General features: G+C 60.6%; 2 protein-coding genes across 10 annotated transcripts in view; one reads left to right on the forward strand and one right to left on the reverse strand.

The window, feature by feature from the left end:
- Positions 1-8,749, forward strand: DGCR6L (DiGeorge syndrome critical region gene 6 like). Of its 4 annotated transcripts, none has more exons than XM_023646620.2 (5): positions 1-721; positions 808-968; positions 4,871-4,971; positions 5,342-5,482; positions 6,004-8,749. In XM_023646620.2, the coding sequence occupies exons 1-5, from the start codon at positions 612-614 to the stop codon at positions 6,085-6,087; spliced, it is 597 nt and encodes a 198-aa protein (XP_023502388.1). In that variant the 5' UTR covers positions 1-611; the 3' UTR covers positions 6,088-8,749. The 4 variants fall into 4 exon arrangements, with proteins under 4 accessions (XP_023502388.1, XP_023502387.1, XP_070131239.1 ...); XM_023646619.2 differs by having other exon boundaries at positions 16-721; positions 5,196-5,482; XM_070275138.1 differs by having other exon boundaries at positions 24-721; positions 5,889-8,749.
- PRODH (proline dehydrogenase 1) overlaps positions 7,348-22,903 on the reverse strand; it is a 21,054-nt gene continuing 5,498 nt past the window's right edge. For 3 of the 6 annotated variants that reach the window (XM_070275134.1, XM_070275137.1, XM_070275135.1), the window contains 11 exons: positions 18,736-18,770; positions 18,175-18,324; positions 16,774-16,838; positions 16,452-16,568; positions 15,960-16,039; positions 15,172-15,253; positions 13,704-13,796; positions 13,466-13,612; positions 12,518-12,693; positions 11,077-11,175; positions 7,348-8,121 (listed from right to left, as the gene is read on the reverse strand). In XM_070275134.1, coding sequence (XP_070131235.1) covers positions 7,449-8,121; positions 11,077-11,175; positions 12,518-12,693; positions 13,466-13,612; positions 13,704-13,796; positions 15,172-15,253; positions 15,960-16,039; positions 16,452-16,568; positions 16,774-16,838; positions 18,175-18,324; positions 18,736-18,770 — 1,717 coding nt within the window. In that variant the 3' untranslated portion in view covers positions 7,348-7,448. Of the gene's footprint in view, positions 8,122-11,076; positions 11,176-12,517; positions 12,694-13,465; positions 13,613-13,703; positions 13,797-15,171; positions 15,254-15,959; positions 16,040-16,451; positions 16,569-16,773; positions 16,839-18,174; positions 18,325-18,646; positions 18,771-22,903 lie in introns of all 6 variants that reach the window. The other 3 variants (XM_001487926.5, XM_023646617.2, XM_070275136.1) reach the window with 2 other exon arrangements.

Here is a 22,903-nt window from a genome sequence, read left to right on the forward strand (position 1 = left end):
AGGCCCTGCCCTGCCGATCGCCCGGGCAGCAGCATCCGGCCCGGCAGGAGAGGCCCGCGGGACAGGAGGTCTGGACCGCCGCCGCGTAAGCGGAAGACAAGACTGAGGCTGGAAGGTGACGAAGCTGGCTGGAGGTCACGCCGCTTGTACTGACGACCTCGGGGCTCAAAGACTCAAGTGCTTCCCGGTGGAGCGAGAGGCCAGGACGTGGCGGCTCCAGGCCGCCCCCGCGACGCATGCGCAATACGAGCCCAGCGCTGCCCGGTCCGAGACGCGAGTTGGGCCTGGGGCGCAGGCCGGAGCTGACTCTGTGAAGCTACGTCAAAATCTTGCGACTTGGAGGCTGTGGAGTTACTCCCCGGAGGTCTCGTGAGCGTGAGGGGCAGAGTAAGGGGCGGGGACAATGCAGGACCCTCCTGGGAGCCTCAGAAGGACCGAGCGAGCGTAGCTCCCGACGACGCAAAAGGCAGGCCGGGCCGTGTTCAGAACTGTCGTAAAAGGGGGCGTGGCAGGCGCGCTTGGGATGACGTAAGGGGCGGGGCGCACCGCGCTCAGGACTGAGGAGGGGCGTGCGTGTTGCTGCCGGCAGCGGCTGGCGGGGCTCGGGCGCCATGGAGCGCTACGCGGGCGCCCTGGAGGAGGCGGTGGACGGGGCCCGGCAGCAGGAGCGGCACTACCAGTTGCTGTCGGCGCTGCAGAGCCTGGTCAAGGAGCTGCCCAGGTGCGCGGCCGCGGGGCGGGCGGGCGGGCGGGCGGGCGGCCGAGGCGGCCTGGTCCCGCCCGCGCTCACCGCGCGCCTTGCCGCAGCTCCTTCCAGCAGCGCCTGTCCTACACCACGCTCAGCGACCTGGCCCTGGCGCTCCTCGACGGCACGGTGTTCGAGATCGTGCAGGGACTGCTGGAGATCCAGCACCTCACCGAGAAGAGCCTGTACAACCAGCGCCTGCGGCTGCAGAACGAGCACCGAGGTGCGCGGGGCGGCGGGGCGGCGCGCGCTCCTCCTCCGGGAGCTCGGCCTGCCCAGGGAGCTCTCCGTCTCTGTGCAAGCTGAGCCCTTCCCTGGGGGTCGCTCGGAAGAAGTCCCTAAAATTGGCCAGATCAAGGGCGCAGAGCCTTTGCCAGCGCTTTTTTGGTGACAGATGAGTCAAGCCAATTTTGTCAGTTGCACGGTCCCCTTTGAGCATAACATCCAGAAGCTCCTTGCTTGGGTTTCCCCGTGCCCCTACTCTCTTCCCAGCAGGACGGCCCAAGGCCTCGGTGCTTGGTCGGCCCACGGGCAGATCCTCGTGGCGGCCGTCCGCGTAGTGGTTGTCAGCCCCCAGTGATGCCCCTCAGTGTTGACAGCTCTGCAGCTCCGTTTACGGTCAGTGCCCTCCAGCGGCGCAGAGCCGCACACCACCTGTGCGTCGAATTCCCACGCACTGTGCCCTCCGGTACCTGAAAACTTCCCCCCTGGAGCCACACGCTTGGCCACAGCCTCATGAGCCTTGGCCCCTCCCAGACGTTCCACTCTGGGGCTCCGGAGCTCCCTCTTGCAGGGTATGCTGAGCAGCTTTCCCTGCCACATCAGGTTTCCCAGCTTTGTTATTTTTCCCCAACTTCTTATTTATAAAAAAAAGTTCGAACACTTAGAAAAGTTGGAAGAATAGTATAATGAATACCCGTATGCTCTCCAGCTAGATCCGATAATTAACATTTTGTCAACCCCTAAATATGTGCAACACCAAAGGGTTTCACCTGGAGTCTTCAGCATTCCTCTAGACCAGGATTTTCAACCGCAGCACTGTTGACATTGGTGGCTAGACCAGTCTTGATGGTGAGGTAGCATCCTGTGAATTGCAGTACGTTTAGCAACATCCCTGGTTTCTACCCATTAGATGACAGAGGCACCCTCCCCCAGTCGTGACAACCAAAAATGTCTGCAGACATCCTTGGGGGCCAGCCTTGGCACAGGATTGAGAACCAGGTCTTGACAACAAGAACACTGTCTTACATAACCACAGTGGACAACTTCCTGAGGGATTAATTATTCCAGGAATCTTCTGACATTCAGTCCACAGTGGAATTACTTCACGTGTCTCAAATTGTCTTCACTTTATAAGGGTCCAGTGTACATTACAGTTATGCATTGCATTTGGTTACTTTGGCCTCTCTATTTCTGGAAAAGTCCCCATCATTTATTGTGGCGTTGACTTTTTCAGAAGTTCAGGGCATTCTACCTGTAGGAAGTCCCCACTCTGAATTGGTCGCATTGCTTCCTCATGCTGTCATTTAACCTGTTTCTCTACCCTCGGTGTTTCCTGTAAACTGAACAGCACATAGAGGCCTAATAATACGCAGGTGAAACGTTTGTGGCAAAAATTCCTCCTAGTGATGCCAAGTCCCTTCCCTAAGGGGGCTGGCGATGTGCGTTTGCCCCAGGATTAGTGCTTCTACCAGAAACGGATGTTGTGTTTTGTCAAATCTTTTCTCTGCACCTATTGAGATGATCACGTGGATTTTTGGTTACTATGGTGAATTGCACTGACTTTTTTAATTCCTGGGATAAACTGTATTCCTGGGAGGCATCTTCCTTGGTCATGATATATTATCCTTTTTCTCTATGTTGGACTGAATTTGTATAATCTTGTTAAGAATTTTTGCATCTGTGTTCAACATGGACATTGGTCTGAAATTTTCCTGTAATATCTTTGTCTGGTTTGGGTATTAGGGTAATGCTCGCTTCATGGGGTGAGTTGGGAAGTGTTCTCTTCAGTTTTTCAGAAGAGTTTGTGTAGAATTGGTATTACTTCCACCCTGAGTGTTTGGGTGGTGTCTTTGTAAACATTTTTATTGAGCTATCGGCTGCATACAAAGTACACAGCTCATTGGTTTTTTCTTTTAAAGATTGTATTTTTTTTTCCTTTTTCTCCCCAAAGCCCCCCAGTACATAGTTGTATATTCTTCGTTGTGGGTCCTTCTAGTTGTGGCATGTGGGACGCTGCCTCAGCGAGGTTTGATGAGCGGTGCCATGTCCGCGTCCAGGATTCGAACCAACGAAACACTGGGCCTCCTGCAGCGGAGCGCGCGAACTTAACCACTCGGCCACGGGGCCAGCCCCCCCAGCTCATTGTTTTTAATGCTCAATTGTTCCACATCGGCTGTTGGGAGAACTTCAGGCTGGCTCCTGTGCCCTTTTCATGTGTCCCCATCGTTCTTTGAGCACTTCCTGGCTTTCTGATACAGGAGGGTGTTCAGGCTCATCTTTTCTTGTTCTTTCTCTGCTTCAGCCCCTCTCCTGTCAGCCCCCCGCCTCCAGCTTCCCCACGCCAACAACCTCTTGTTGGGCCAGACCTTCTCTTTTTGCCACCATAAAGCTCTCCCACTCCTGCCTTTGACTGAGGCTCTGCCGAATGCGGGTGGCAGGTTCAGGCAGATTTTGGTGCTGCCAGCCATGGGTGAGCAGCCTGTGACTTTCTGCTTTTCCTTCCCTCTGACTTAGCAGGTGGTGCCTCGCAGCAGCCGTTGCTTTCCTCCCTCCTCACTGAGCCAGGCCCCTCCCACCTGAGCAGCGGGTGCAGGCCTCTGCTCCCCTCTGGTTGCTCGCCCAGTGGCATCTGAGAGTTGACCTGGGAATTGTAGCAACAGCTGATAGAGGAGTGGAGGGGATTCGTTTCCCTGCACTGAGCTGTCTTCTTGAATCGGCGCCACGTGGTGTAAACATTCACTAGGGAGCCTCTTCCTTGTCCCTGTGTTTATGGAAATGTCTTGAGGGTGGCTCTTGGTTTCAGACTCATTTAATGTGATAAATGCCATAGCCGAGATGCTTACAAAATACCAGGGAACAGGAGATTGGGCAAGGCTGTGAGCGCAGCAGTGCCAGACTCCTGGCAGGGGACCTCAGGGCCTCCCTGAGAACGGCTGTGATGTGAGGTGTCTGCCTCGGATGAGTATTGGGTCCGTGTTCCCTTACGGCTGGGGACCCCTCCATATGGTGATCTTGCCACTTGCTGGTCTAGGATTTGGCTGCGTAGTGAGTATTCTGTTTTGTGATTGGTTTCCTTCCATCCCATAATACCTCTCTCCTTTGTCCAGTCCTATCAGTCTGGACAATTTTGCACATGCTTGTATCCATGGTACAATTTAGTAGGGACCATGGGAGCTTTGCTCAGTGGCCATGGTGAGCCCCTCTCAGAGCACCAACAGACTCCCCAGCATAGGGCTTCTGCTGGCTCATCACTTCCTTGGCCTCCCAAGGTCTGTGCCCACCCTCCTCCCTCTGGGAGCTGTGTATGGGGCAGGGCGGCTCTGCCTACCCTGAGGGCCAGCACTGAGCAGGGAGCGACACTACCCCCACTGCTGGGCAGAGGCCACACCACGCTCAGGCACAGCGACCCCTCACCACTGCCTCCTTTTCCAGGCCTTTGCCTTTTGGTCTTCTGGACAGCACTGGATATCCTATGGATGCTGGGCAGGTTATACCCAGGATTGCTGGCCTGTGGCCATCTGAGCCCAGAAGCCTCCAGACCACAATTTCCCACCCCTATGCCAGCCTGCCCTGCCTCACCTCCTCTAGTGCCCTGTGCCTTCCAGAGTCCCCTGGAGCCTTGATGCTGGGAAGGGCCCTGCCCTGTGTGCAGGCAGGAATGAGTGGGCTGGGGGGCTAGGTGTCCCCCAGAGCTTCACCCAGCTTCCAGTGCGGGGCTTTAGGCAAGCTGGATCATCAAATGGGGCCTCACGTCTACACCTTTGGCCTAGCTGCCCTTTGATGGGACAGCTGGGGCAGGTGCTCAGGTGGGAGGTGTTCCTGGCCCCTCCCCGTCGTTCTCGGCCCCTCCCCGTCATTCTCAGCCCCTCCTAGTGCTCTCTCTCTGTTCTCGTCCCCTCCTAGTGCTGAGGCAGGCGCTGCGGCAGAAGCACCAGGAAGCCCAGCAGGCCTGCCGGCCCCACAACTTGCCTGTGCTCCAGGCAGCTCAGCAGCGTGAACTAGAGGTAGGAGCGTGGGCAGGGTGGGTACCACCTGGGCTCTGCTGCCTGGGCCGTGATGGAGGGGCTCAAGTGGCTTGGGAGCTGCTGGCTGCCCTGGGCCTCAGCCTGGGGTGGGCCACTGGAGGCCTGGTGCATCCCTGCAGGTTCTCTTCACCGTGGGAGGTTGGAGGGCGCGGGACAGAGGAGAGTGTGTGTGATCCCCTCGCTCCCCTCCACCTGCTCCTCAGGACTGCATTTCCTCGTGGGCTGGGCCTGCGCAGGGCAGTGCTCAGTGGGCGCTGTTGTGCCCCGTGGCCTCGGAGGAAGTGGTAGGCCAGGAAGGTGTGTTTGAGGCTTTGATGGGCAAGGGGCTGAGCCACCCTCACCGCGGCAGGCAGTGGAGCACCGAATTCGCGAGGAGCAACGGGCGATGGACCAGAAGATCGTCCTGGAGCTGGACCGGAAAGTGGCGGACCAGCAGAGCACACTGGAGAAGGCGGGGGTCACCGGCTTCTATGTGACCACCAACCCACAGGTCAGTGCCCCAGGCCTGCCCTGGCACAGCCTGGGAGAGCTGGTCTCCAAAAGCCCAACCCATCTGGCTGGTCTCCGGGGAGCCAGGCCTTGGCAGGGGCTGTGGCGTGGTGTGTTAGGCTCCAGGAAGGGCCTCGGTGCTGTGTTCAACACAGAGGCCAGTCTCACTGCCTCTGCCCACAGGAGGGTGAACTGCTGCTGGCAGGGGCATTGCCCACCTTCCCCAGACCTGCTGCGCCCTGCAGGGCCCTCATCTGCTCCCGCTGCGTACACCTCTGTGCGCACTGAGCCCGGCGACTGCAGGCCCTGCTACGGGGTAGCATCCCAGCTTCTGCCCCATTCTGGCAGGCCGTGGCCAGGCTTCACAGCAAGTCAGCCTCATGGGCTCACTGTCTCATACCCTCTAGGCCCTGATATCGGCCTCTGGCCCTTGGGAAAAGGAGGCTTCTGCCTGTAGCCTTTGCCAGGGCAAAAGGGGACCAGTTGTACCTCTGGCCTCTCAGCGGCCCCTCTGCATCCCAGGAGCTGACGCTGCAGATGAACCTGTTGGAACTCATCCGGAAGCTGCAGCAGAGGGGCTGCCAGGCAGGGGGTGCAGCCCTGTGACCAGGTGGGGTCCCTGCAAATTACCCACTGCCCATCATGGCTGGGAAGACTGCCCTGTCCCGCTGTCACCACAGCCAATAGCAAGCTGAGTGGAGCTCATCTTCCTGACATCTGACCACCACCGCCCCAGCTGCCTGCAGGACGGCTCCCCCTCTGAGGAGAGGCCAGGTGGACCCTGGCTGCACCTGCCACCCATCTTCGTCTGGGTTTGTTTTGTCCAAAGCTAGCATGGTGTGTGTGGTAAAGGGCAGAGGGGGCCCAGCCTGCCAGTTGTCTCCCCAGAGCTGGCTGAAGAGTGGGGCTGGAGGTCCTAGCACCTCACTGCACCAGGCACATCCCGCCCTCTGCCACGGCCAGGCTTCGTGCTTGTTCTGGTCTCACCCCCTTACCCCCTGACAGATGCAGCCTCCAAGTGGGAGAGGCTCCAAGGCCGAAGGCCTGTATGACCCAGAGAATAAAGACGCCTCAGGATGGCCTGCATGTGGCCCGTGTGAGGCCCAGCCTTACCACCTTTTCCCCTGAGGCAAGCCTCAGGGTACTAGGACCATATCCAGTCAGCTCTGTGGGGCTGGAGGGCATCGAGGGCAGCCTGGGGGTGGGGGCAGCCGTGGGCCTGCTCCTGTCAGAGCAGCAGGGGCCTGGGGTGGCTCAGTGGAGTGGCTGGGGTGAAGGTATCAAGCAGCAGGAAGGGTCTGAGGGAGGGAGAAACCCAGCGTGGTGAGGCATCCAGCCCACCCTGGGAGCCAGCTGTCTGCGTTGGTCTGAGCACAGGGGTCCTGCTCTCGTCTGGGGGGGCGCGGGGGTGGCCAGCACCCTGCATGGCCAGGTCTGCCATACAGCCTGAAGGGAGGTATTGGTGGGTCCACCCTGCCCACAGTGGGCCTGGCTCCAGGGGCACATGACGCAGGAGAGGCAGAGCCTGAGGGGAGCTTCTCAGGCTGTCAGAGCTGTCTGTCTGCTGCCAACCCCCCATGAGGGAGAGTGCTGCAGGCGGCGAGTTGACGCCTCTTAGCTGCAGACAGTTTTATTTTTTTAAAGATTGGCACTTGAGCTAACATCTGTTGCCAATCCCTTTTTTCCTTTCTTTCTTCTCCCCAAAGCCCCCCAGTACATAGTTGTATATTCTAATTGTGAGTGCCCCTGGCTTTGCTATGTGGGACACCGCCTCAGCATGGCCTTACAAGCAGTGTCGTGTCTGCGCCCAGGATCTGAACCCGTGAAACCCTGGGCTGATGAAGTGGAGCGTGCAAACTCAACCACTCAGCCATGGGGCCGGCCCCCAGAAAGTGTTTTATTGACCAGGCCGACTACCCAGCCTGGCCACTGCCCACCTGTGGGGCTCAGGGTATGTGGGTTGGATCCTAGCGGAAGGTGGTCCTTCCAGTCCAGGGGCGTGGTGGCGGGCAGAGATGGGCCATGCTCACTCGGTAAGGCAGTTCCTGACAGTTCCCAGCAGCCCTGGCAGGTGTTAGACTTGACTCACACCTGAGTGCCCACATCCTGGGCAGGGTCCAGGAGGCACTGAGGCCCCACTTCCAGCAGGTCGCACAGTCTTGGGTGTAAAAAGGTAAATCCGTGTGAGGTTGGGGTTGGCTGTAGCTGCAGTGTAAGCCTGAGGGCCCTGGGACGCCACATCCTGGGGAGAGCTGGAGGCCGAGTCGCGCTGGGTGGTGGTGGCCCTCGAGTGCTAGGCCGGGCGGTGGAAGAGGCTGCCTGTGCGGAGCCTCCGCCAGAGCTCCTGCCACAACAGCTGCCGCTCCCGCAAGGCGCCCTTCACGACACCACTGTTCTCCAGGGCACGGCGGGACAGGTAGGGCAGCACCTCCATCACAGGGCCGTAGGGCACGTACTTGTACACGGGGAAGCCTGCCTGGCCTGCACAGGCAGAGGCAGTGAGTCCCGGCCCCGGAGGCCCCACCCCCGCCCCCAGGGGGGCCCAGCTCACCCAGTGGGAAGCTGATCTGGTCACACATGCCCAGCAGCTGTCCAAAGGACACCTGGCGATCAGCAGGGTGCAGGCCCAGCTCCTCCATCCTGTGAATGGGCAAGGCAGTGGGTGAGCCCTGTGCTACCTCTGTGCCCCTCCTGCACCCCTAGACCCCAGCCTCCGTCCCCTGCAGGTAAGGTGTAGGTATAGGCTCTGTCCTGCCCAGACCAGGCCTCTGCCCTGCTGCTTACACCTTGGCTATTGCCACCAAGTCCCCTCCTTCGCCAGCCAGCATGCCCCTCCTCTGTGCCCACTCCCCAGCCTTTCCCTCTTGCTGCCCTGACCCAGCAAGGCAGACCCACCCAGCGAGCGGCCTGCCCCATGGCATGGCCCGGGAGAGCTCTCGAGCCCCTCTCCCTCTGTGCCACATCCCCAGTCCACCACCCAGCCTCTTGTCCTCCCCTTGCTGGCTGTTCTGTCCCATGCAGCAGCCACCAGCAGCCATGGAGTCTGGAAGGCAGCTGGTCTAAGTGGAGATGTGCTGCAACCGTCACACGCAAGTGGGATTCTCAAGACTTAGTATGAAAAGAGAATGCAGAATCTCTCATTGTTTTCCTGAAATACTGAACACGTTTAAATGGTAATATTTTGGATATGTTGGATTAATTGAAATGTATTATTGAAATTACCTTCATCTTTTTCTTTTAACGTAGCTATTGAAACATTTAGAATTAACACATGTGGTTCGCATTTCTATTAGTGCTTAGATGTTGGGGGAGGGGGGGCCCAAGTTCTGTCCAGCACCCTCTCCTGGGCTCACATCAACCTTCATAGGATCTTACAAAAATTCTCAGGGTTTGAAATACCTATGATGGATGTTTTTCATATTTTCCTCCCTGGCCTCCTATAGCCACATATCCAGACTGAGCCTGTCTGCACCAGCACTCAGCTCCTGTCCTTCCACCACCCCACTAGCAGCAAGTTCAACCTGGGTCCTCCTCACACCCACCCTGACTATACCCAGGCTCACCTCCCTTCTCACTGTCTCAGGGCCCCAGGCTCCCAGAGCACAAAGTACATCTCACCCTGGACTCCGCACGAGGGTCCTCCCCAAGGCCACTCGCCTCCTTCCCTCCGGGCTGGGCTCCAATGTTGGGGCCTGACATCTACCATGTCACCCCAATCCCTGTTCTATGCATCTAGTGGATCCCTGGTATCCACTAGAACATGAACCCCACGCATGCAGAGCTGCCACCGTGTTGCTCCTGATGTGGTGGGGACACTCAGGTGGCATTCTGCAAAGATGGCTGCAGACCCCTCCCCTACTGGTGTCCAGGCCCTGTGCCATGTGACTGCAGCTTTGCCCAGTGCAGATGAACGCTCTCCACCTCGTGTCTGGGCAGGGCCTCATAACTTCCTTTGGCCAAGGGTACAGTAGCAAGTGTGACATGGGCAGAGGCTTGCCCTCTCTAGTGTTTCTGGAAGCCTGAGACCACCATGTGGTGAAGGCTGGGCTGGCCTGTTGGACGCTAGACATGTGATGCAGTCTCCTTTGCTGTCCCAGCCACAAATGAGGCCATTTATAGCCAAGCAGGCCCCAGCTGACCACAGATGCAGGAGGGACCCCAGACAAGGCCCACAGAACACACTTGTTCAGGCCTCTGAGTCTTGGGTTGGTTTGTTACTCAGCCCAGGCTGACACAGGCTGTGACTGTGACCCCTGATGCTGCATGTCAGAGACCCACACTGCTTCCCCAGGGAAGGCAGGCCCCAGCTCCCAGGGCAAAAGCAGAGAACCGCAGCTGCAGGGGCCAAGCCCTGTCCATGATGGTGGTATTTGTGGAGGCTGCAAGGAAGGAGAGTGTGCTCGCCTGGCACTCAGGATGGGGGAAGCTGTGTCCAGGGCAGGAGGCCGTTGGTGCCAAGCAGGTGAGGACACTCATGTTCTCAGTGTGAAGGTTTAGAAATCAAGAAAGGAGAAAGGAAGCCCTTCTGAGGGCAGGTTCTATTTTTAGAAGTCTCCCTGTTCTGTCTAGTCTGTCTGAGTGGACTCGCCAGCGTTTGTTGTTGTTGTTAGTGCCCTCAAGTGGGGCAGCAGAGCGGGACCCTGCCTGGTCTTTCTGTGCCGTCCTCTCACCTTCCGGTGCTACATCAGACAACGCTCCGCCTCTATTCATAGGGTTTCATGCCAATCTTTTTGGAAGTGGGTGGCCAGGTCCTTCTTCCTGGTCTGTGTTAGTCTGAAAGCTCTGCTGAAACCTGTCTACGACCATGGGTGACCCTGCTGCTATTTGAAGTACCGATGACACATTACCGAATGGGTTTGGAATGACCAGAGTCAGCTCTCCAGGCAGCGCCCTGCAGGTGCCCAGCCTGGGCCGCATCCCCGCCCCGCCCGCACCTTCAATGCTCCTTCACGAGGCCCCACTCGGCCACAGGCCTTGAGCTTGAGGTGCCCGGCTGTGGGAGGGGGCCCTGCTTTGCTCTGGGAAAGGTCAGGGCCAGCAAGCTGCTGCCCGCAGGGCTTCCTATGGGACCTAAACATCAGGAAGGCAGAGACGGGTCGGGGGTCAGCTAGGACTCTGTAGATATAAGGACACAGTGATGACACTGGAGTACTTAAGAATTTACTTGATCTTATTCCTATATCTGACTTGTATGGATTCTACCAAAGTTTTAGTCCACAGGAGCAGAGAAACCAGACTATATTAAATGCCAAATGCAGTTTAAAGTGTCAGGAGAAACTGTTCATAAAATGAGGGGACACATCAAAGGCCTCCTGAAGGGCCCCAACATTTGACACTGTATTTGTACATTTCAGCAAGCTATTTAAATCACCTAATGAAATTTATTTTTTGAATTTGAAACTTTAACAAGTCGATATTAATTTTAAAAACCAAGGTAACTGCAAACAGCCTTTCTGCTACTACAGCGCCAACACCACTTGAGCACCTTCCACACACATTCCCCCAACATGCCCCTGCTTCCGGCAGGTCACTGCACAGCTTCGGGGCACTGGCCAGAGCCAGCCCTAAGCAGAGCCGACAGTGGGCGGCACCTACCTGCGCAGCGTGAAGCGCACCGTGTCCTCGTTGTGGGAGGCCACCATCACCTGAGCCGTGGAGTTGTGCTTCAGCTCCTCCAGGACATAGTCAAGGCACCTGGGGAGAGCGCCCCGTGAGCTGGCCCTGAGAGGCCCCCAGGGGGCAGGCCACAGGCAGCCCAGGGCCATCCAGCAGCCCACTCTCCCAAGGGTGCGCACGGCAACAGGACCAAGGGAGGAGCACCCGCCCGCAGCACCTCATGAGTAAGAAAGAAAAAGTGAGCAGCCCCTGGGACTCGCCATTCACAGCCAGCTGAGGCCCAGTGCCCTGTGTGCAACGGACACGGCTTCACCTCCGGGAAGGAGTCTGCAAGGAGGTTAAAGGCCTGGTAGCAAGGGGCCTCCCTGTGCCCAGGGGAGGGTGAACGGTGCCATGGTCTGGCAGTGAGGACAGCTGGGCAGGGTGCACGTTCTCTGACCCAGCAACTCCGTCTCCAGGAACCTGTGACCACTATGTCCTCGCCCATGGGTTCAACAGATAGGGACAGGGTTTGCCCTGAGTCACCACTGTAACCACGGACGGCAAACCACCAGAAAGCTCGCAGAGACTGGCATGGAAGCATGAGCAGCCCACTCTGGCACTGGGTTAGCACTGTGGGTCTGCACGCCGACTCGGGAGGCTTCAGATACGCAGTACGTGGAAAGGCAAGGGCAGAGGACTGAGTACATAAGGCCAGGAAGTGCCCAAACCGCGTAGCTCCTGGAAGGAAGCAGGGCGCAGCCAGGGAGGGAGCGGGAGCCAGCGAGGGGAGGCAGCGCACGCAGCCTCAGAGAGGAAAGGCTCAAGGTCAGCCTGTCTGTGCTGCAGGACAAGACCACCAAGATCAACGGATCTCTCCTGAGTCCTAAGTGTCCGCGGGAGCTGGCTCGGGCCACCTGAGCCAGTCTGTTCAGTAGACTTTTCCACGTTAAAAAAAAAAAACCTTGGGGCCAGCCCAGTGGCTTAGTGGTTGCATTTGTGCACTCCACTTTCACGGCCTGAGGTTCACAGGTTCGGAGCCTGGGGGCAGACCTAGCAATGTTCGTCAAGCCAGGCTGGGCAGGCTGCAGCGATGTCCCACATAAACAACAGAGGAAGACTGGCACAGATCTTAGCTCAGCAAAAACAAAAGAGGAAGGTTGGCAACAGATGTTATTAGCTTAGGGCCAATCTTCCTCAGCAAAAAAACAACCAAGCCCTTAATGGTTTTGGAAAAAGTAAAACAAAAGCAGAGGAGACATCAGTTCTGGCCTCAGGGAAGAAGTCCTGCTCCTAGTGGAGGCTTCTGACCCTGAGGGCTGCTCGCCCTTCTGACAGGGCCACGTGGGGTCAGCCCTGGCACTGGGTGCTAAGCTGCCCTCGCCCTGTTTTCTCACTCCTCGCCCCTGGAAGCCCGGAGGCTCTGGGAGGGCTGGCGCACCTGTGGTACATGGCGCTGGTGGCCTCGTACGTGGGGTTGATGGGGTCCTCGTAGCCAATTTCCGCAGCGCGAGCACGCTCCTGGGCCATGTAGGCGCCCCGCACCAGCTTGGCCCCAAAACACCAGCCCTCACGGCGAGCCAGCTCCACATCCAGGGTGACGTTGTCATAGGCGTCCTGCAGGGCCGGGGCCAAAGTCAACAACCAGGACAAGCCCCCTCCAGCCTGTGTCCCCCGGGGCCTCTGTGAGGCCCACTGGTTGTGGTCAGAATGGGGCAGCAGTGCCTGAGGAAGGTGTCCCCTGTCCACCTGTGGGGTGCTCACGGGATCTGGGAGACAGTGTGGGTGAGGAAGGCCCTTGAGCTCTTGTCTTCAAGGAATGGTGACAGTGAGGACACCTGCGCCCTGTCTGGCCTGGGAACAGCCCTGTGGGGACAGGCAGGTGCCAGCAGCCATGGCACACCCATCTCCTCGAGTCCACTCGAGGTGCTGCATACTGTGGCACCTACCTGGAACCCCTGCAGCCTGGACGCTGACCCACCCCGCCACCTCCAAATACCTGACTGGACTCGAGCAGCCCAGCCCAGGTCTGCACCCCTGGGCCCTGAGGTACATGCAAAATTCCGAGCAAGTCTATCTGGGGAGGGGCTGAGACTTCCACAGACCCTGAGAGGGAGCCGGGCTGAGAACGGGTGGGAGAAAATGGTCAACGTGGGGATTAAGGCATGTTAAGTGGGCTCAAGAAAAACTCCTTTGCCTTCCTCCCACACCTTCCACACCCTGTCCAAGATCTGGGGCCCAGAGGAGGGGCCTGCACGTGGCGGACAAGGTTCTGGGGCCTTTCTTCTGCTAGAGGCGATCATGCTTGGGCTGGGGCCTCCCCCCAACACCGGGGCCAGGTGAGGGGCATCCTGTCACCTGCAGGCGGGTGGGAGGCGGGGGGCCGCACCTTGAGGTAGCACTGGTAGGTGCCAAAGATGAGCGGCTTCTCCACATTGAACCTGCGCTGCATTTCCAGCGTCAGGCGGCTGATGGCCGGCTGGAAGTAGGTCTGCTCGGCGTCCACCATCAGTCGCACGCCCGCCTCGCTGGCTTTCTGAGAGTGCAGGGGGTGCAGAGAGGGTTTGTCTGGGCTCAGGTGAGACAGCACCCCCTCCCCACCCCGGCACGCCCCCGGGTTCCTCAACCTTGGCCAGGACGTCCATCCGCTGCAGCATCCTCGTCACCTGCAGCTCCTCCTCCTGGGTGAACCGCGACAGCAGAGGCTCCAGCTGTCCCGTCTGGGGACAGCACTCAGTCAGGCCACAGCAGAGCATGCCCTTGCCCATGGGCACCCTCCCTCCCCATGTGCAGGGCCCACCAATAGCTGGTGCCTGGTCCCCAGGACCAGCGAGGCCACCTCGCCCCCACCTCCCCTGTCCTGTCCCTGTTGTCATATGAAGATCAGCACCCTACCCTGAGGAGGGCCTGCCACATGGTACCCTGGAAGCCCACTGCCTGTCAGGGCATTCCTGTCACAGGGCCCGCTGCCCAGGTCAGGCCTGTGTGCCCAGGGTGTGTGTTCCAACGGCCTCCCCAGGGTCCTCAAAGCAGGGTGGCACCCTTCTGCTCCCACACAATGCTAAGGAAGTGACCCTCGACCCATCCGATCGCTGGGAAAGGCTCCACCCCTAGAAGGGAGAGGGCTCAGAGGAGGAACCACAGCCACAGGCAGCCGAGGACCGCCATGCAGCACCGACCACCGCGTAGCAAGAGGTGGAGTCGCCCTCCCCAGATGGTGGCCTCAGGAGCCGGGGGTCTGCAGGGGGCTGGGCCTGTGCAGCACTGAGGCCCTCTGCTCAGCCCAGGGCATGTCCCTCCATCAGCCTCAGTGTCGGTGTCAGGGCTGGCCCTCAGTCGGCCAGGGTGGAAGTTTGTGGAAGGCAGTGTTTGGGGGATATTTTCCCAAGGCCCTTCTGCTGCTGCTTCACCTCCCAGCTTAGGGGGCGGCTTCAAACTCGGCAGCCCACTCCGAGACGCCCTCCCACGAGCAGGCGGAGTCTCAATCCACTCCCCCTGCACACAGGCCGGCCTAGCGCCTCGCTTTTAACAAACAGAATTGAGCAGAAGTGACGCCCGGGGACTCAGGCTAGGCTAGCAAAGGTGACGGAGCTTCTGCGTGGCTCGTGGGGACACTTGCACTGGGAACCCAGCCACCACTCCATGAGGAAGCCCTGGCTGACAGCCAGCATCAACGGCTGGCCCAGTGCGTTGGGACCCCCACAACAACCCAGGCCTGCCAGCCTCGGTACAACTGCACGGGAGACCCTGAGCGAGAACCGCCCAGCCAAGCCCTGTCAGCCCAACTGTGAAGAGGAGCATAAGATGACCGGTGTCCTTTCAGGCCACTGAGGCTTGTGGTAACCCAATTCACAAGGACAGATGACAAGGAAGGCCCCTAGACACCCCTCTCCTTGTGGGTGCCCATCCCCCTCTGTGGGGCACTAAGTGGGTCTGTCTTCCTCCCCCAGACCACAGGGATCTCCTGGGGCCAGGGAGGATGGGGTCTTGGGCCCGCTGTGCCCGCAGCTGCTGGGCCAGCATAGGTGACAGAGAGCATTTCCCTCCTCCACCCAGCACCTTGAGACAGGGCTCAGTGGCAAGGGGGGCAGTCACCTGCATGTTAGGGACCACCAGGTGCTTGGAGAGCTCGGTCCTGCTGTCGATGAGGCTGCCCCAGTCCAGCAGGTCCAGGGTGCTGCGGGAGAAGGCGAGTCAGCACAGCGGCAGCGGCAGCTTCCCCATTCAGCCACGCAGCTTGACCCACAGGCACTAGGGTCTGTTGGGGGCCCAGGTCCCAAATGAGCCCAGTCCCTACAACAGCATCCCCAAACCCAATCCCAAAAACCCGCCTACGAGTTCAGTTTTAAGATAGATAAAATGTAAATGTTGTCCTCTGTTTAAAAATGGAAACCAAATCGCGAACTTTCTTGCACTGGGGCAGCGGCAGCTATAAAAACCCAGGGCGCACACCAAGACCACCCCGGGCCACGTCGGGCTTGGGGGAGAGCCGAACACGGAAGACAGGCAGGAGGCAGACGCAGCGTGCAAGGGGACGGCACACTGCTGCCAGCGGGGCCTGGTGACCTCGGCGCCAGCCGTCAGCATGAGGTGGAGGGCTCTCCAAGGTCTCAGCGGCCCCAACCCTTCACCTGCCTGCCATGCAGATCCCAGGAAGGGCTTGGTGTGCACCCTCACTCCAGCACCCCAAGAACTCTGTCAGAAGCCCTGCCACTGGAGGGGTACAGAGTCGGGGCTGGCCCTGCACCCACACTGCCGCCCAGCCCCCTGTCAACCCCTTCTCTGCATGTCTCAGAGGAGCAGGTCCTTCAGCACTGTCACCCCGAGGCCCACACACCTAGGAGGGCGGCCAGGAGTGGGAGGAGCACCGGGGGTACTCTTACCCGGATACGCCCAGGGTCTCCGCAGTGAACCAGTTCTCAATCTCCGTCCTGGACGCGATGCCCATCTTCGCCACACTTTCCTGGAGAGGTGAGAAGGTGTCAGTCCTGCAATGTCCCCAGCCCCATTCACTAACATTTCCAGCCACCCCCGCCCGTTGGTTTGAGAAGCTATTTTGACTTTATTATATTGTTCGTGAGAACACAACAGTTCTGGCTTGTGTCTGCTCCACAGACAGGTCTGTGCCCGCGAGTCCCTGATGCCCCTTCTCACCCCTGCACTTCCGCAGCGCTCCGCCACCCGCAGGGCCAGCCCCATCCAACCCTCCTGCCGGCGCATCCTCAGTCTCTATTCAGATTCCTTCCCAGCACCTGTGAACAGGCCGCAGTCCCTGGAGCAGCTCTGGGAACCTACCTCAGACACTGCCTGGCTGGTTCCTCCCAGGCAAGGCTCCTCCCAAGACCCCACAGTACCCCAGGGAAGGGCTGTCCCACCTGCAGTGCGGCCACCTCCAGCCTTGTGTCCATGGCAGCCAGCCCAGCCTTCCCTTGCTCTGCAGCCATTTGGTGAAAGAACCGTCTCCACTTCGTGAGCACATCCGAGAACTGCAGCTGTACATGCAGGCCTGAGTGACCACCTGGGCCACACACCCCGCTCCCTGCCCCAGGACCCCCGCAAGGCCCCTGGGCCCCTCCCTGGCCCGCCCGTGTCCCTGCCTCCTAGCCCCACGGTACAAGCAGAGGAGCTTTCCTTTAATGCTCACGGCAGCCCCAAGTTCTCGCAAACTCTCTTCAGGCGGAAGGTTCTGCCACTTACCAGAAACTGGGGTCTCCCCAGTGCAGTGAGCTTGATGGCTGAGAAGCCGTCCTCGCCGGCTCTGCCTGTCAGAAGCCACAAGAGGAGCCCTTAGGTCCCCAGAGTAGGAGGCCAGGAGCCTGCGCCCAGAGTCGGTGCCACTCAAGAGTTAGGATGCATCTCGTCGGACATGTGACAGTCTGCAGGGGGCTGGTGCTCATCCTTCTTCCCATGAGTTCCCTACAACCCCCAGGGCACCGGGTCTACCCCGAAGATGGGCCTGAGACCGTGGGAAGCGCTGAACAATCCAGTCACCAAAACTGCCGAGGGTACAGCGGCCCCAGCAGACCCCTCCTCCCTTCCCCACCCGCCTGAGCAGGGGCCGCAGGGATGGCCACGGCAGCTGCCTGGGCCCTGGCTCGTGTGCCTGGCCCTCCCTGAAAACAGGTCTGGTGACTGCTCGGCAGTCTCAGGCTGAGGCAGGTGGCCCCCCCTCCGGCCCCTGCCAGCCTCCAGCCCTGAATGGGAGAGGCGAGCTCACCGAGGACCCTGACGCCCTGGGCCGCTAACCATCTGCGGGCAGAAGGACCATCCTACCCAGCCCGTAAACGCCCGTGTGCACGGCTGCTCCTGATGCCCCACCACAGAGGGTTCAAGTTTGCCATGTGGGTCCAGGAAGGCGCAGCAGAGCACGGGCTGCAGCACAAAAGCCACTGCACCACCACATTTGTCTCTCCTCCGGCTCCCGGAGCCCACGATGCACATCTCGGCTTCTGCCAGGCCCTCCCCATCGATGTGCCCTCCGTCAGAGCAGGCAGGGAGGCAAGGAGGCAGCCCTTGCACTGGACACTGCCCGGGTCCCCACACACTGCTCTTGGAGGCTGCTTCTAAGCACCACTCACTCCCATTCCTGAAAGTGTCAAGTAGGTGCGAGACCAGCTCATGGGAAGGCTGCTGGGGATGCACAGGGGCTGCGCTGTGAGCTGACGGTTTCTAAGGCCCAAAGGATGAGGCAGCCTCAGCAACCTCCCAGCTGAACTCACCTCCCTCAGCCAACGCTCCCGCCCAGAGGCTGTGCGGGGAGGGTCTCTCCACTAAAGAGGATGTGGCACCGGCTCCCAGAACAGCACAGCTCTCGGTGGCAACCACATTTAACAAGAGCAGAGCCCCCACCTGGGACTCGGGGGCCCCCACAGCCTTCCTGAAGGTCCACACCCAGGTGCCTGGTACCTGGGAGCGGGGAGAGGAGCGCCTTCCTGGAGGCTCTTGACAGTCACCATAGGTCATCCCCACAACCATCCGGTCTACCCAGAAAGGAGGTCCCGAGAGTGCGCTCCGGCCTCTTGTCACCCACCAGCTCTCCGCAAGCCAGGGCTCAGCCTAGGCCCAGCAGCAGGGCAGCCGGCAAAGAGCAGGCCCCACCTGAAGCCTCGATGCAGCGCAGGAAGGTCTCCATGTGGCTGTCACACTTGGCTTCACTGGCATAGAAGTAGGTGCGGGCACTGATGACGCCGTCCCTGCGGTCCCCAAATGCCCGGTGGGCCTGGTACTGCTTCTCCCTCTTGCTGGCGCCTGGAGAGGTGGGCACGTGGCCTGAGCACCCAGGCCCTGTGCTGGGCTTCGGCCTCCAGCCCCTCTGCGGGCACACGCAGGGCTTCCCCGTGTCCCACAGGCCCTGTGGACGCCCCACACCCCAGCACTGTGCTGCCCACTGCTCCCCACCCCGCACTCACTGCTCCTCCTCCCTGGCTGAGGCCTAGTCACGGGGCAAACCCAGAAAGGCAGAGCCCAGACCACCGAGGGCCACAGGGACATGTCAGCACACATGGAGCGGTGGGCTGGGTGCCCACAGACCAGGGAGGCGCCGCGCATGGCCCCTTGCCCTGAGGCTTGCCTGAGTCCCTGCACCCAGGTGCCTGGCGCACGAGCAGGGGATGCATGTAGGGGGAGAGCGCCTGCTGGGAACGGCCGCCTCTGACTCACCGCTGCCCTCCTTCTCTGCAGCCGAGGTGCAGGACCTACAGGACGGAAGAAGAGGGCAGGTCAGGCCAGGCCACCACGGGCACAAATGACACGTGTGTTCCCATGGAGGAGGCAGAGGGGAGAGAAGTGGGAGGCTAGGCCCAGCGCCTGGCCTGACAGAGGCTGTGTGTGATGGAGGGAGGGTGGTGAGCAGCGGGGGTGTGCATCCCTTCCCCGCCCCTCCCCATTACCCCTGAGCTGGCAGGGTGGCAGCTGCACGCTGACCCGCCCCAACGGGCCTACAAGCCCTGTGCCTGGAGAAGTCTCAGGTGCCTGAGTGGTGGACCCTCCCTGCGATACTCAGGGGAAGGAGATGGCTCCACCAGCCGGGAGGAAGGCCCTGAGCCAGTGCTGAGGCCTTCCCGCTGCTGACGGGGAGGTGGAGCAGGGGCCAGGCAGGCTGAGGGGGACGAGGATGGGAGCCGCGAGCTCACCCTCTGCTCCCCACGCCCACCTCCGCACACAGGGCCCCAGCGCCCGCAGCGCCGACTGCATTCTGGGCCCTCGGGCTTATTTTCCAAGCAGCAACCAGAATTTTTCCTTTAAAATGCAAACCATCCCCTGGCCTCCCATTGCACCTGAATAACACTCCAAGTCCTCATGAGGACACAACAGTGAGGTCAGCCCATGGCCCTGGCTGCCCCACCCGTGTCCACCAGCCCTGGCACCCCGGCCAGAATCACAGCAGACACCACCCTCCTCCTCACTGGGGCTGTGGTGTCTGGGACACAAGAGCTGTGGCTAAGCCTACTCAGATGAAGGGACCCTCGTCACTGGCCGCCGGCCCGAGCGCCGCACCCAGCAGCTGTGTCTATCCTCTGACTTTGTACATAAAACCTCTTACATCAGTGACCTCCCCAATGCTCAGACGCCCGGGGGCCCCTGCAGCTCTGCCCCGCCCCACAGGGAAGGGACAGAGCTTCTCCGCAGGGGTGCCAGAGAAGTCCATGAGAGGTACGACACCTGTGACGTCCGGGCCACGGTGGGCTCAGACCTCACAGCTCCCAGAGCAAGTCCTGCTGCCCAGCTGCCTCCAGGGAGCCCTCCCTCCAGGCCCCAGCTTCTGTGTGACCCCAGATCCATATCTGGGGACTTTGAACAAGAACACCCAGGTCAAGACCGGGGAGTGCCAGCAGCCAGGCCAGGCCAGTCCACAGAGGCCGGGGACTCCCCACGCAGCAGCACAGCCCACAGCCATGGCCTGGGGATGGGAGCTGGGCAGGCAGCCACTGCTCCAGCCGCTTTGTGGTGACCAGATGCATGTGCCTGAGGCAACAGAAGGTGAGATGTCACATAAGTCTGGCTCTGTAACTTGAGGGAGGCATTGGCTCCCCACATGACATCCCCGCCAGCAACAAGGAGCTCCCCAGACTCTCCCAAGGCCCCCGGGCAAGGGCACCCGCAAGACCAGACCCCAGCCCTCCAAGCTGTGGCCCAGGAACAACCAGGCGGAAGCCACCACTGCAGGGGAGGCAACGCCTCGAGGGCGAGACCGGGCAAGCCTGCCCCGTAAGCGCACAGCGATGACCACAGTAACCCCACAGCTATCTGCCTCCTGGGCAGACGCCTTCAGCAGACGGGAAACCATTATGCGCAAGGTCCCTGCTCAGCGTTTCCACAGCTGGCCCCGGCCAGGCTCCAAGGGCACAGGGAAGCAAGGGCCACTCCTTTCTTGCTCCCAGCAGGTTCAGCAGCAGGAAGGCAGCTGGAGGCCGTGGCTATTTACAGGCTATTTCCACCCCTGAACCTCCTGGGCACAGACAGGAAGCACTTTAGAAATAGGCCAAGCAGAGAAGCCGGACCAGCCCCACCAAGTGGCCAGAGGCCTGTCTCAGAGCGGACGGCACCTGGCAGGGACAGGGCCACACCCTGGACCAGGCCTGGTGGGTGGGTCACAAGCAGACCAAGAGGTCAGTTCCCAGGCACAGTGGGGGTCACGCCGTCATGGGGGAGAGGAAGGAGCACCCAGTGTGCATGCACACACACACAAACACGTGTACGCACACACAGGGCATGGCCCAGAAGGTGGAGGAGGGCATGCCCAGGGGCAGGGGGACAGAGGACAATGAACACAATGCCCCGGGATCTGCGGAGGGGGCAGGAAGACCCCGAACACCACCTCGGCCAACCCCAAGCTCAGCTCTCAGCAGCTGCATTGGGTAATTGGTTGGCTTGATGCCTTTTAGAGAAAAGCAGAAAGCGAGGGGAGAGCATGCCAGACATCCTCCCTCCAGCTCCCACGGCAGGAGGGGAGACAGCGCAACAGAGCCTGCTCCCACCCACACACCCGCACACCCACACCCCAGGGCCTGACTCCAGGCCCACTGAGACACTGCGCACACCACTCCCAGGGGGCGGCCGCCACCCTGAGGAGCAAGGCCGGGGCAGCCCTGGGTCTGCACAGCCAGGATGGACACACCTGCCGCCCACACTGTCCCTGGGGTGTCCTTGTTGCAGCCGGTCATCAGGAGGTGTCCTAACCCCTTTCCCTGTCCCTGCAGCTCTCAGCCCACTGAGGGACCCCGCGGGGCTCCTCCCCCGGGACGTGGCCCTGGCCTCTTGCTTCTCACAAGTGTCCAGAAAGTGCCGTCCACCCCTCCCTGGGTGGCCGTTCTCTCCCTCCTGCACCTCTGGCCTTCCACCTTCTGCCTCCTACCCTGGGAGGCCCTCCTGGGTCCCCTCCTCATGCCCTCAGGAGGGCTGCTGGGCCTCCTGCACATTCAGATGCCTCCATCCTTTCCGTGCCTCTTAGAGTTCTGCCCAGGCAGGCCCAGCACCATCTGTGCTCCCCCAACCCCCCACCCCCATTCCCATGGCCTTAATTTTGGGCAGTGGCTTCTCCATCACTCCCCAGAAGAGGGTCTACAGGTCCTGTGACAGGATTAGGAGAACAGATCTCTGGGCACGCCCCGGACACAGAATCAGTTTCCACAGGGAGCTACATGGTTAGAGCCACTCCAGGCCAGAAACAGCTGGTGAGCCAGTCAGGCAACCAGACAGGGTAGATATTCTCCCAGCGCTGGCCAGCCTGGCTTGGCCCCCTCGGCACAGGCCCCTCTGAAGGCACAAGGCCGGCCAGCAGCAGAGCTGGGCATGAGTCCTCGACTCCTGCTGCTGGCCGTCAGGACAGGGAAGGATGGCCACTCACATCCCAGAGCCTGCCAGCTTGGTGCTCCTGCAGGACGAGGGGTGCCAACCGCAGGCTGGCCCAGGGGCACAGGCTCCACGGCCCCACGGAGGGAGGAGGGCGAGGGCGGCCCGCCTCCCAACACTCCCCTGCAGGGCAAGGAGGAAGCCAAGAGGCTGCCCTGGGAAAGAAGTCTGTTCACACCAGAGAGAGAGAGTCCCATTGTGAGACTGCCCAGCCCCCGAGAGGCAGCGGGGACAGAGGGCCCATGTTCCCTTTCGTAATTCAACAGGCAGCCCCAGGGAAGGCTGCAGCCCTGGCCCACAGCCCCACGGGGACAGAGGGGGTGCCCAGCTGGAGAACCCTGCCCTCCAGACAGCGAACCACTAGGCAGGGGCTGTGCCCCTTGGGCCAATCGGCACTGAGGCCCCGCTAGGACATTCCGTTCCCAGGGTAGGAGGCCCACGTGATGCCTTTCCTTCCTCTGCCCTCCCCTCCCCTCCCCATGCCAGAGCAAACACCGCGGCCCAAGACGACCTATCCCAGGCCTAACGGCAGGCACGGCTGCTGTCAGGACTCAGGGGCCCCAAAGGCAAGGGAGGGCCCAGCCTGCGAAACAAAAAGGAAAAGCTGGTCTTGCCTGGACCTCCCATGAGGCCACTACTCTGGGAAGCAGAGGGTGACCTCGTCCTGTCATTCTGCCCTAAGGCCCAGGAGGGTGGGTCAGGGAGGGCCCGTCTGTCCCCACACTCGAGCCCTGCAGCATGTCAGTGGCGGCTCCCATGAGCAGGCTCCCAGGCTGGCGTGCCACAGCACTCCTGGCCGCACAGGCCGTTCTCTGTGGAGCCCTGGGCAGGCGCCAGGCCTGGCGGGCTCCGCACGCTCCTGGCAGGGCCCACTTGCAGATCAGAGAGCTGTCTCGGAGAGTGGGTAAGGGTGGGGCAGCAGGCCGTCCAGCGGGCTGGGAAGCCCCAGGAGGGATGCAGAGAGGGAGCCAGAGCG

Source organism: Equus caballus, chromosome 8, assembly GCF_041296265.1.
Source record: "Equus caballus isolate H_3958 breed thoroughbred chromosome 8, TB-T2T, whole genome shotgun sequence".
NCBI lineage: Eukaryota > Metazoa > Chordata > Mammalia > Perissodactyla > Equidae > Equus > Equus caballus.

What these genes read in the sequence shown, in the direction of transcription:
- DGCR6L (XM_070275138.1), top strand. Translation starts at nt 612, where the DNA reads ATGGAGCGCTACGCGGGCGCCCTGGAGGAGGCGGTGGACGGGGCCCGG. An exon ending in CTGGTCAAGGAGCTGCCCAG is followed by an intron (nt 722 to 807) that starts GTGCGCGGCCGC and finishes GCCTTGCCGCAG; the next exon opens with CTCCTTCCAGCAGCGCCTGT. An exon ending in CTCAGCAGCGTGAACTAGAG is followed by an intron (nt 4,972 to 5,341) that starts GTAGGAGCGTGG and finishes TCACCGCGGCAG; the next exon opens with GCAGTGGAGCACCGAATTCG.